Source organism: Ascaphus truei, chromosome 5 (assembly GCF_040206685.1).
Source record: "Ascaphus truei isolate aAscTru1 chromosome 5, aAscTru1.hap1, whole genome shotgun sequence".
Taxonomy (NCBI): Eukaryota; Metazoa; Chordata; class Amphibia; order Anura; family Ascaphidae; genus Ascaphus; species Ascaphus truei.
In genome coordinates, this window is record NC_134487.1 from 24830445 (window position 1) to 24842222 (window position 11778).

The 11778-nt window shown below is 42.8% G+C and overlaps 1 protein-coding gene across 4 annotated transcripts in view; it reads left to right on the forward strand.

Annotated features, from left to right (window-relative positions):
• Positions 1-11778, forward strand: part of OPTN (optineurin) — a 35423-nt gene that overhangs the window by 2058 nt on the left and 21587 nt on the right. The window contains exons 2-5 of one of the 4 annotated variants that reach the window (XM_075599500.1): positions 4456-4592; positions 6532-6693; positions 7824-8026; positions 8519-8641. In XM_075599500.1, coding sequence (XP_075455615.1) covers positions 6546-6693; positions 7824-8026; positions 8519-8641 — 474 coding nt within the window. In that variant the 5' untranslated portion in view covers positions 4456-4592; positions 6532-6545. Of the gene's footprint in view, positions 1-4455; positions 4593-6531; positions 6694-7048; positions 7111-7823; positions 8027-8518; positions 8642-11778 lie in introns of those variants that run through there. The other 3 variants (XM_075599501.1, XM_075599499.1, XM_075599502.1) reach the window with 3 other exon arrangements.

The window sequence follows — 11778 nt, forward strand, 5'->3', positions numbered from 1 at the left end:
TATTACCTCAGCTTCTAAGAGAGTAGTTACCGTGGAGTAGTTTGAGCATGAGCCGTATTGGATTTGGCAGAGGAAATTTGTCTTGGTATAGAAATCGCTTAATTGGGACTGGACAGATTTTTCCATTACTTTGGATAGTATTGGGAGAAGAGAGATTGGTCTGTAGTTGGAAACAATGTTTTTGACCCCACTTTTGTAGACTAGGACAACTGTAGCCGTTTTCCATGTCTGTCGAATATGGGCTGAGGACAAATAGAGTTGATCAGGGAGGCAAGCGGCTTGACAATGCCTGGGGCACCAAGTCGTAGGAACTCTGATTGCCGTAGGTCAGGCCACAATTGGCTGTTTAGTTTTAATGTTGGGAGCGCCTGTGTAATCTCCTCTTCAGATACTGGGACAAATGTAAAATTGTAAGTGCTGTTGGGGGGGTGGGGGAGTGGAGGTATATGGGGTTCTCACATGTTGTGCTTTTGATAGTGGGGAAGTAGCACACCCCACAAAGTAGTCATTGAATGCGTGTGCAATGTCATTGAGATTTGTCAGAGTAATACCATAATTTTCATATTAGATGGTTGTTGATGGCTAGAAGGATGGAATATATTATTGATGACCTTTCAGAAGTTTGCTGGAGTTTATGTATTTTGCTGTAGGTGGGCAGTAGGACGGTGGCGTACCCCCAAAAATTGTGCCCATTTATTGGCACGCCTGAATTTGTAGATGGCCAAATTATTGTTTTCAGTATAAGAAAATGGCATCAGAGGTTAACAGTCCTAAAAATATTCATATTTATTTCTAAAGTGCTGCAGCATAGAAAGAAAACCAAGACATTAAGCTGTCGTTTATTCCAACAAGTAACTAGCAAGTACATACCACTGAGTTGTTTTCCTAGTCTCCTTTACTCGAAAACGAAAGTGAAAATGACTTTCTTGTGTTGTCCTGATCTGCAGGAAATAGAATAGAAAGCATTACAAAAAGAGGTTATATATAAGAATGCGAACAATATTCATTGAATTAACAATTCGTTCCTGGTAACACAGAGAAGAGGTGGTAACATTTTTGGCCTTCAATATGCTAGCTTGTGATTTCACTCGCAGCCTGGTATGCTTAAGGTTGCGCTTATAGTGACGGCGATGCGACGTCGCCCGAAAACAAATACATTGCCGCCGCGTGCGCTTATAGAGCGCGCGACAGCGACGGAGTGAAAACTGGAAGCCGGCAAAATTTGATTTTTCAAGGGCTGTCGCGTCACGTGACGGGCCTTGAATAAATCAAATAGCCGTAATCTCGCAACGCCGCCACCCGGCGAAACATAACTTTTGGCGGTGGCGACGGGTGACGTCACCCGTCGTGTAGCTGTCGCCATCGACGGCACTATAGGCACGGCCTTAGGCTACGCTTATAGTAACGGCGATGGTGACGTCAGGTTGCGGTCGCTGGAAAAATCAAATTGAGATGACTTCCAGCGATCGCGACCAAGCTGTCGCTCCGTCTGGTATGCTTAACCATTTTGCTGCCAGAGGGGACACACTGACCAAACAAGTAACGCTATAGTGCTGCATAATGGAAGACTTAGGCCGCGTATAGTGCCCGCGATGGCGACGCCGCCCAAAAACAAATGCATTGCCGCTGCCGCGTGCGCTTATAGTAAGCGCGACGGAGCGTCACAAATTTTGGTAGCTGGCAATATTTGATTTTTCAAGGGCTGTGGCCTCATGTGACAGCCCCTGAACCAATCAAATGCCAGTATGCCCGCGTCGCCGTCGAATAGCGAAATATAACTTTTGCTAGCGGTGACGTTACCCGTCCCGTCGTGTCGCCCGTCGCGCGCACTATAGCTTCTCCCAAAATATTGAAAGGTTAAAGAAAGATGCCTCCTTTTTAATAATAATAATAATAATAGCATGTTCTTGTATAGCGCTGCTAATTGTACGCAGCGCTTTACAGAGACATTTTGCAGGCACAGGTCCCTGCCCCGTAGAGCTTACAATCTAAGTTTTTGGTGCCTGAGGCACAGGGAGATAAAGTGACTTGCCCAAGGTCACAAGGAGCCGACACCGGGAATTGAACCAGGCTCCCCTGCAGCAATCTCAGTGTCAGTCTGTCTTTACTCACTGAGCCACTCCTTTAAATTAAAAGGGCAAGCATCTACCTTTTATAGATACTGGTCAAGAAGTCACTCTGAAATCCCAGAATTCCCTAGGGTCTGTTTTTCTCCTTTTGCTTATAAATCTCTGACAGCAACTGTGGGGGAGCTGGGGTAAGGTGCTGTGATGGAAAAATCCCAAGTGTTAAACTTAGTTATGGTTGCAGCAAGGACTAACTTGTCAGTCACTGCGGCAACAGCACAACCTATCGTGCTTTGCAAGTACAGAGCAGGATAGGTAGCGCTGTCGTCGGTTGCAGCGGTGACTGACAGGTCAGTCAGAGTTGCTCCACTTAGGCCGCATCCATGGTTAGTGTGTGCGATCACGCGGCGTCATGCACGCCTGCAGCGGGAGATATTTCAGTCCTGTAGGCAGACGCGCCGGGGAGGCGTGTCGTAGTGTGGCAGTGATGTCACCGAGCTGGTTCGTCATTGGGCGAACCGCTCACGTGACCCTGCCGTTGCGCTACAAAGACAAATAATTTTGTCCCCTGTAGCTTCGCTCTTCCCGACGTGTGTGTGTTCTATAGACGTTACCATTCACATTCATGTGATTCATCGCGCGCGATAAGCATGGACGCGGCCTTAGCCTGGGGTGCAGGGCTTGGTCAAAGAGCTGGCAGAGGGGGAAGCTAGATGAAGAGTGCCTTCATTCGGCCCACCCCTGCTCTGAGTTCTGGGAGTGGGGGAGGGAGCAGTCTAAATGTCTTATTTGTGTGTCTGTGAGTGTCTTTTATACTGCTAGTTTGAAAAGGTAAGTGTATATGCAAAGGGTCTTCTTTGTAAAGATGGCTTTTTAAGATAAGGAGAGATTGAATTTAACAGACAGCGTTGCCACCCCTTCGGGTTTGACCCGGAGACTTTAGGTTTCGGTCACGTATCTCCGGACTTCGGGTTTATATATGAAATATATTCGGCATATATATTTGGCATCATTCGGCGGCATCTCCCCCTGCATGGTCCTGTCAACATGGCTCCGCGATGTCAAATGGCGTTATGTTGCCATGACAACGGGACGCCCTGTGGCACCCCGACGTCATGGTAACGTGGCACCATTTGACGTCGTCGAACCATGTTGACTTGACCATGCAGGAGGAGAAGCCGGAAGATGCCACCGCCAGAGAAGATAAGAGAGAGAAATATATAAATAAACTATAAAATAAATAAATGAAATTTGAAAAAGTCTCTGGGTTAGCCTTCAGCAGAAGGTCTCAACCCCGTTAACAGATAGTGAGGGCAAGAGCATTCCAGAGGCAAGGGGTGGTATATGCAAGAGATTTCAGGTGAGACAGTGTCATGAGATATTATGTATTTTATTCCATCTGGTGCTTCAGGGGTTAATGGATGGTGCAACAAGTTGGGTTTTAAAATACCATATGTCGGGTTTGTAACAGGTCAGGACTTTTTCTGGGTTTGTGCTTGTCTTCAAAGAGAGCTTAATTGGGGGGGCCTATCCTGTATGGGCCACTAAAAAAGCGCTAGATTGGTTGTATGGAGCTGATAGTCTCGGATAAGGACAGTTGTTTTGACAGAGATGGGAATAAAATATGGCTCTCCTGACAACTTTATAAACATGATCCTTTTAGAGCTAGTTTCAAAGGCATTCTCTGGAGGGTTCTGCAAGGATCAGGAGGTGTGGCTAAGAAAGTATTCAGCCAAAAAATGCGAATATCATGTGATGTCATCTCATCTGCATAATAAGAGTTACAAATCTGTAATTGTGTCACAGAGTGGCATGTTCTGACATCACACACTGCATGTTTAAGAGGTAATAAGGGACAGATATCCATTTGGCGCTCATTTAAGATTAAGACGGTCGTGATTAGTCTCGTTGTTACCATGATGAGCTCCCGAATCTGTTAATGTAGCTCATATGTGTCTAAGTATTTTTGAAGGGAAGTTATGGGTACGTTTAGATATTGAGGCATAATCTAAACATCATTTTAGTAGCGTTTTTTTAATCTGTCGTAACACGGTCAATCTAACTGATTTACTAACAAATATTAGTATTACATCTTTTATTTGCATTTCCCGGGTGGTGGCAGCAACATATAGATATGATTGCAATTGAGTAAGCGGTTAATATTAACTCATTGGAGGTACCTTTGCTGAGGAGAAAGGTGAGTTGGCTAGAGTATCTGTGTGTATTAACCCTGATTACATATCTAAGTCACCTGCCCACTTGTGAGCTGTTCATGACGGGTGATATATGGGGACGGATTTAGGGGAATATGACTCATTTAAGGGACCTTTGCAGAGGTGAAAAGTGGGACCACTTGCGAGCGGAGTATTAACCCTTGTTCCGTATGCAGGTCACATGCTCACAGGTGTGCCGTACTTGACGAAGAGCAGCAAAGACGAGTGGGACATACAGGTGCGCCGACGAGTATTCTAAAACTTGCCTTAAACTTGCCATGGAAAATCTGGGGCTATCACCAACAAGAACCAGGTACATGCTGGGCACTTGCTGCAACATTTCAGTGACATTTCTGCAGAGACTAAAGGCCCATCGGATTAACACAGCAGGGGTTCCTGACTGTCCCATTCAGTTTGAATGGGACTGCCAGGGACCCCCGCTGTTAATCCGATGGGCCATTAGTCTGTCTGCAGAAATGTCACTGAACTGTTGCAGCATGTACCCAGCATGTACCTGGGTCTTGTTGGTGATTGCCCCAGATTTGTTTTAGAATACTTGTCGGCACTACAGTAGGACAGCACTGAGAAAAGCTGAGGCAGTGGACAGGTATGTAGTGAGAAGAAGGAGCAGAAATATAGAGGCAGAGGGGTGAAGATCTTGGACGGAGAGGAGAAGACTGTTTCATGTGATAAGGAATTTAATAGGAAGCCAGCCACGTTACATGAGCATTTATAAAATAAAGTTGACAATATTACAATGTACAGTTACAAACCTGTTTAAAGTAGGACACAACTGAAGTCTTGAAGGAACTTTGACAGGAAGCAGATTTAAGGAACTCCGGGTAAATTGTTCCAGCAGTTGGGTGATGGTGCGAGAAGGAAGAAAGACCAGATTCTTTGACCCTTCTTTATTGGCCCATAACCAGGATGGGAGAGACAGAGATGGGTCTGTGAGAGGGTAACCCTTCTAGCTGCGGATGGTTGATTAGATTGTGTGAGACAGGCAGTCAAGATATCAGAAGGTCGCAGTAGTAAAGATGGGAAAGAATACGGGCATTGATTAGAGTGTAGCTGGAAAGTGACATAGGAAAGGACAGATCTTGAAAATGTTACAGAGAAATAAATTAGAAGCCTCGGCAACAGAGGACACAGAGAGGTAGGAGTTATGTGTAACACCCAGTTGTATCTAGTCACGATAAGGTGGTGTTTATAATGTACAATTCTACAAAACCTTTTAAACGTGGCTTTTGGACTTGGCTTTCTTGGCCAAGACTAGTCAGAGGGTTGAGTAGTTGTTGAAACGGCTAACAAAGATCAAAGTTTGCAAATGAGACAGTTTTATTAAATAGGTCATATTTATCGCATAGTACAATATATTTTTATATTCTCAGTGGAGGATGGAAGCAGGAAATTGCTTTGTTGCTCTGCAAATTGTACTCCTTATCAGTAAAAGGAAAATAAAACTAAGTAGAAACGAAAATAAGCAAACAATGGAAGCCTATAATGTATATTTCCAGAGATACTGGGCTAACCAAGACCATTTTTAGGTTAACTGAATCCCCATATTAAAATGTTTTGTGCAGTAGACCTGGAGTTATTCACATAATGAATGCATTTAACAAAGGCAGGTTTGTAGATTTTCAGGTTTTAACAAAAAATTCTCGAATTTTGAATATGTCCAAGAAAATTATAGTTTAAATGTCATAAATGAATTATGCATTTTTTCCAGATAAATGGAGAAACAGAATTATACAGCTGTCTGTGTATAATAAAACAATTTTTGTTGAAATAATTTGTAAGCTAAAAGCTTCAATTTCTGACACTTTTTGGAGGATATCAAAGCTAGATCATAGTTCCTTTTTTTTCCAATAAACTTTAAAAATAAGTTATAGATATTTTATTTATTGGATTTCTATGGCAGTCCCTGGCAGCCATTATTATCCTATTTTGGAGCTCAGCATCTCATGTAGATATTTTGTGAAACGCAATGACAACAAAAAAATTCCTCTGGGCCAATTTCACAATCCCTCCTAATATAACATGTGGCAAACCCAGTAGAGGGGTTACTCTCGTTCTACCTTCCTGCCCTCTCCCCCAGCCCCCAGAGGGGAGCACTGACAAACAACTATGTAAGACAATACAGGGTGGTCTAGATATTTTGCAGTCTCAATCGGTGTATTTGGCAAGGTACAATATAATTAAAAAATGACTATTGAAGATCTGATCCTATTTTTGTATTTTTTTTTTAATAGACGTAATTGCAGTGATGGCAAATCAGTTGTTGAACCATCCTCCTCTTAATGAGATGGCAAATGGACATGCAAATTTCACTCGTGCTACTCCTGTCGAATTAGATTCTGAAGAAATGTTGGAACAAATGAAGCAACTGATGTTGGAAAACAACAAATTAAAAGGTGACAAAAAGTCTGTTACAGGTCAGGGAATTGTGATGTTCAAAAATGATGTCTGTCTATTGGTTTTAAAAATATCTCCTTAAATAATCTCCTTGCATTGTTTAAATCTCCCGCGTCACGTGACCGGGACATTGAAACTTTGCGGGGATACCGGCACCCCATACCGGGGCCTGTAACTCGGGAAGCAGGGGGTCACCAGGGATGAAATGAATGTGGTTCAGCTCCAGAGACCCCCTGCTTCAATACTGTGTTATTAAAATATACAGACAGGTGAAGCCCAGTAAGATTCACACAGCGCGAGTCCCATTCAGACGCAGGGACCCCCGCTGTGTTAATCCTGATGTCCCATTAAGTCTGGCCGCTGGGATTCCACGAACACAGATGAATAAAAAACGTGCCCGCTGCAGATCTCATGAGGTGAGTGTGACTGATAGCGCTGCATCGGTAGATTCATATGTTTTCCTGTAGTGTTCACTGTTATTACTGCATACTTCTCAAACATTCTAGAAATGGTTTACAATAGTTTTTGTGCTCGATTTTATAGCATTACCTGGTCACGAAGCAAACTGTAATCCTTGTTACATATGCCTTTAAAAAATAAAAATATATCACCCGCTTGGATTACCTTTTTAACATAGGATTGAAGCAGGGGGTCTCTGAATGTGAACCCCGTTCATTTCAGTTTCGGGGATCCCCTGCTTCCCGAGATACTTCCGCAGAGGCTTCCGGTTGCCACTCCGCAAGCAGGTGTCACGTAATGGCCGCCGTTCAAAGCTCCTGTGGGCCAATGGGAAGCCGTGACGTCATCCGGTGTGGCTTTCTAAAAAGCAGAGATACTGGCACCCCCTAGAAGGTAAGTATCTCTGGAAGCAGGGGTTCCTCAGAGCTGAAATTAATGGGATTTAGCTCACTGAGACCCATTGCTTCAAACCTATGTTAAACATTTGCTAAACAAATCGCCATGATGGCATGAGGGAAAGACTTTCTTCCCATTGTTGCTCCGTCTTGTAAGCAGGATATATCTTTAGCTTAAATAAATGTAATGGCTGCTTGAAACTTAGCTCTTTTTTGCCAATTTCTTCTGTGCAAAATCTTGCCTTATATTTGTGTTTGTTGTAAATCCCTTTCAGAAGCAATGAAGCAAAGCAACCAGGTAATGAAGGAGCGTCTGGAAGAGCTGTCTGCCTGGAGAGAGAAACAGAAGGAAGAACAAGGGCTGTTTGAGGCCAAATTTCTAGACGCTAAACAGCGCTTACTAGACATGACCTCTGAGAATGAACTGCTGAGGAAGCAAAAACAGAATTTAAAAGAGAAAATGGAAGAGCCCAGTCAAGTGTGTATCGCATTAACAACAATATGTTTATTATTTCTATTGCCAATTCATCCTATGTGTTACCTTTAACGTCATTGCGGGGTTGGCACTCATTTTCTGAGACAAAGGTCCATATTTACTAAGCATTGCTACGCCAGAAGGCTCTTCATTCACCTGAATGGGCTATATATAGTACCAGAAAGTGTGTTATGGAATAGCACTGGTTAGTAAATATGTGCCCATGTGTCTGCTTTCAGTGACAGTCCTGAGTAATCTGATGCAACGTCCCAAAAACCCTAAAAAAAGTGCAAATTTATTGAATTTATCAAACAAAATAATTTTAAGGATCACAAATATTATATTAACCGCATCACCTGTGAAGGGTACGGAGTACAGTGTCCCCCTTAATAATGCCAATTAGGGTCCACAAACAGGTAGGACCGCCTGTGACTGTAGCGCATGTTGCTATTTTTCACTAATCATCAGTTTGTTCCAATTTAAAAAAATAAACAGCTGAAGACACAGGTGGGGCGGCTCCAGACTGAGAAGGCTGACCTGCTCGCTATCATATCTGAGCTACAACTCAAGCTGAACATCTGTTCATCCGAAGACTCTTTTGTTGAAATCAGAATTGCTGTAAGTTAACCCTTTTGGTTGAAGAATACTAGCGACACATAGCAAATGCAATCCGTGGTTAAAGCAGTACTGCAAGTTGCAGTATCTTTTTTTTTTTTTTTGTTCCTTTTTTTTATTTACAGAATTGACGCAAGGGGTCTCCGAATCTGAACCGCGTTCATTTCAGCTCTGCGCCCCCTACTTCCCGAGATACATACCTATGTAGGGGGTGCCGGTATCTCTGCAGGTAGAGGATCCAACGGGGCTTGTTGGGACCAACAACATAATGGCGGCTTTAAATGTCCTGTGGGCCAATAGGAATCTGTGATGTTATCCCTTGCGGCTTTCTATTGGCATGTGTGACGAGGTACATTTAAACATGAGGGAGATACAGCTGCAGGGAGTGCCGGTATCTCGGGAAGCAGGTGGTCCCCAGAGCGGAAATTAAAGCAGTTCAGACGCCCTGCTTCTATCCTATTAACAAAAAAAAGAAACATGAACTTCCAACTTGTAGTGCTGCTTTAATACTATGTGTATGTACTGTATATAGAATCCTAATGAATACTAGAAAACAAAGACACCCTCAGGGCAGCACTCGTTGTATATGAAAATGTAGTGATGATAGACTTAAAATTAAAATGCTTTAATTATGTTAGTTAAAATAAGTGTCAAAATCGTTGAAATAAATGAACAACTGACAGTGGTAAAACAACACACAAAACAGACAAAAATACACAATACTTAAACTGACATCTAGGGGGAACGGTAGAGATCCTACCTATCTGCTAATTAGCAGTGATGAACAATCATTAACTGAATAGTTTGCCCCCTGGTTCAGCAATAACAAGGTTAAAAAGCCTGTAAAATAGATACAGGTGACGGTGGACTGACATGCAAAGATATATGCCAAAAAATGTAATGCAAAATATGCAGTAATAGAGTGAAAGCTCACTGGTGATGGTATAGTGCAGCCATAATCAACTAAAATGTTGAAATAGCTCTGGTCGTGGAGGATCCCTAATTATGGGATAAAACAGCTTTAACTGTAAGTTGGTAAAGTAGGTGATCTAAGTGTTGATAAACAGTGCGCACAAGAGCTCACAAAGTGTGATACTTAGCTCTGGGGCACGGTTCTAGTCCGTATCCAGTTATAGCCCCCTAGTTCAAATGTGCCATTGTCACGCTTATTGAAGCCTCTTAACACGCAGAAAACACAGATAGTTGAATAGTTAAATGACTGTCGATAGCTAAGTGCACAAGAGCTTACAAAGTGTAATATCCAGCTCTGGGGCACGGATCTCGTCCGTATCAAGTTATGGCCCCCTAGTTCAAATGTGCCACTATAGCAAATCCGGTAGCAGGTAGCAGAACCAAAGTGAGCAGCCACATATAGTTAGCAGAGGGAAGGAAGGGGTACATATATTGCAGTAATAGTAATATGCAGCAGTTACATTTGAATATTCAGGGTAGGGTAATAGTAAACACACCGTGCCCGTGCCCCTATCAAAAGTATATACCAAGCCCTCGTCAGAGCTTGCGCAATGTAGTAACGCTGATGTGAGTTAGTTGCCAGCTCAAAATTCAACAGGCAGCGAAACAACATAAAATACAGAGTGTCTATTGCATATAAACATTGTATCCCTTCATGCATACATTGTATGCATATATCGGCACTTAGCAGTGCCTCTCACCCTCTGCCCGGCAAGTACACGTCAATACGTGATGACGTCAGTCCTGTAGCCGCCTCCCACCTGACGCACGTTTCGCTGGGGCGCTTTTTCAAAACCACCTTTGAAAAAGCGCCCCAGCGAAACGTGCGTCAGGTGGGAGGCGGCTACAGGACTGACGTCATCACGTATTGACGTGTACTTGCCGGGCAGAGGGTGAGAGGCACTGCTAAGTGCCGATATATGCATACAATGTATGCATGAAGGGATACAATGTTTATATGCAATAGACACTCTGTATTTTATGTTGTTTCGCTGCCTGTTGAATTTTGAGCTGGCAACTAACTCACATCAGCGTTACTACATTGCGCAAGCTCTGACGAGGGCTTGGTATATACTTTTGATAGGGGCACGGTGTGTTTACTATTACCCTACCCTGAATATTCAAATGTAACTGCTGCATATTACTATTACTGCAATATATGTACCCCTTCCTTCCCTCTGCTAACTATATGTGGCTGCTCACTTTGGTTCTGCTACCTGCTACCGGATTTGCTATAGTGGCACATTTGAACTAGGGGGCCATAACTTGATACGGACGAGATCCGTGCCCCAGAGCTGGATATTACACTTTGTAAGCTCTTGTGCACTTAGCTATCGACAGTCATTTAACTATTCAACTATCTGTGTTTTCTGCGTGTTAAGAGGCTTCAATAAGCGTGGCAATGGCACATTTGAACTAGGGGGCTATAACTGGATACGGACTAGAACCGTGCCCCAGAGCTAAGTATCACACTTTGTGAGCTCTTGTGCGCACTGTTTATCAACACTTAGATCACCTACTTTACCAACTTACAGTTAAAGCTGTTTTATCCCATAATTAGGGATCCTCCACGACCAGAGCTATTTCAACATTTTAGTTGATTATGGCTGCACTATACCATCACCAGTGAGCTTTCACTCTATTACTGCATATTTTGCATTACATTTTTTGGCATATATCTTTGCATGTCAGTCCACCGTCACCTGTATCTATTTTACAGGCTTTTTAACCTTGTTATTGCTGAACCAGGGGGCAAACTATTCAGTTAATGATTGTTCATCACTGCTAATTAGCAGATAGGTAGGATCTCTACCTTTCCCCCTAGATGTCAGTTTAAGTATTGTGTATTTTTGTCTGTTTTGTGTGTTGTTTTACCACTGTCAGTTGTTCATTTATTTCAACGATTTTGACACTTATTTTAACTAACATAATTAAAGCATTTTAATTTTAAGTCTATCATCACTACATTTTCATATACAACGAGTGCTGCCCTGAGGGTGTCTTTGTTTTCTAGTATTCATCCTGTTCTCTCCCCTTATTGCACCGTTGTTTATTTCACTTAATTATAGGCTGATGCGAGGGTTTTCATCCCCTTCCCTTCCCCCATTGTTGTATAGAATCCTAAACAAGTGACTTCGTAAAATGTAACTAATGAAGAAAAAAAAATG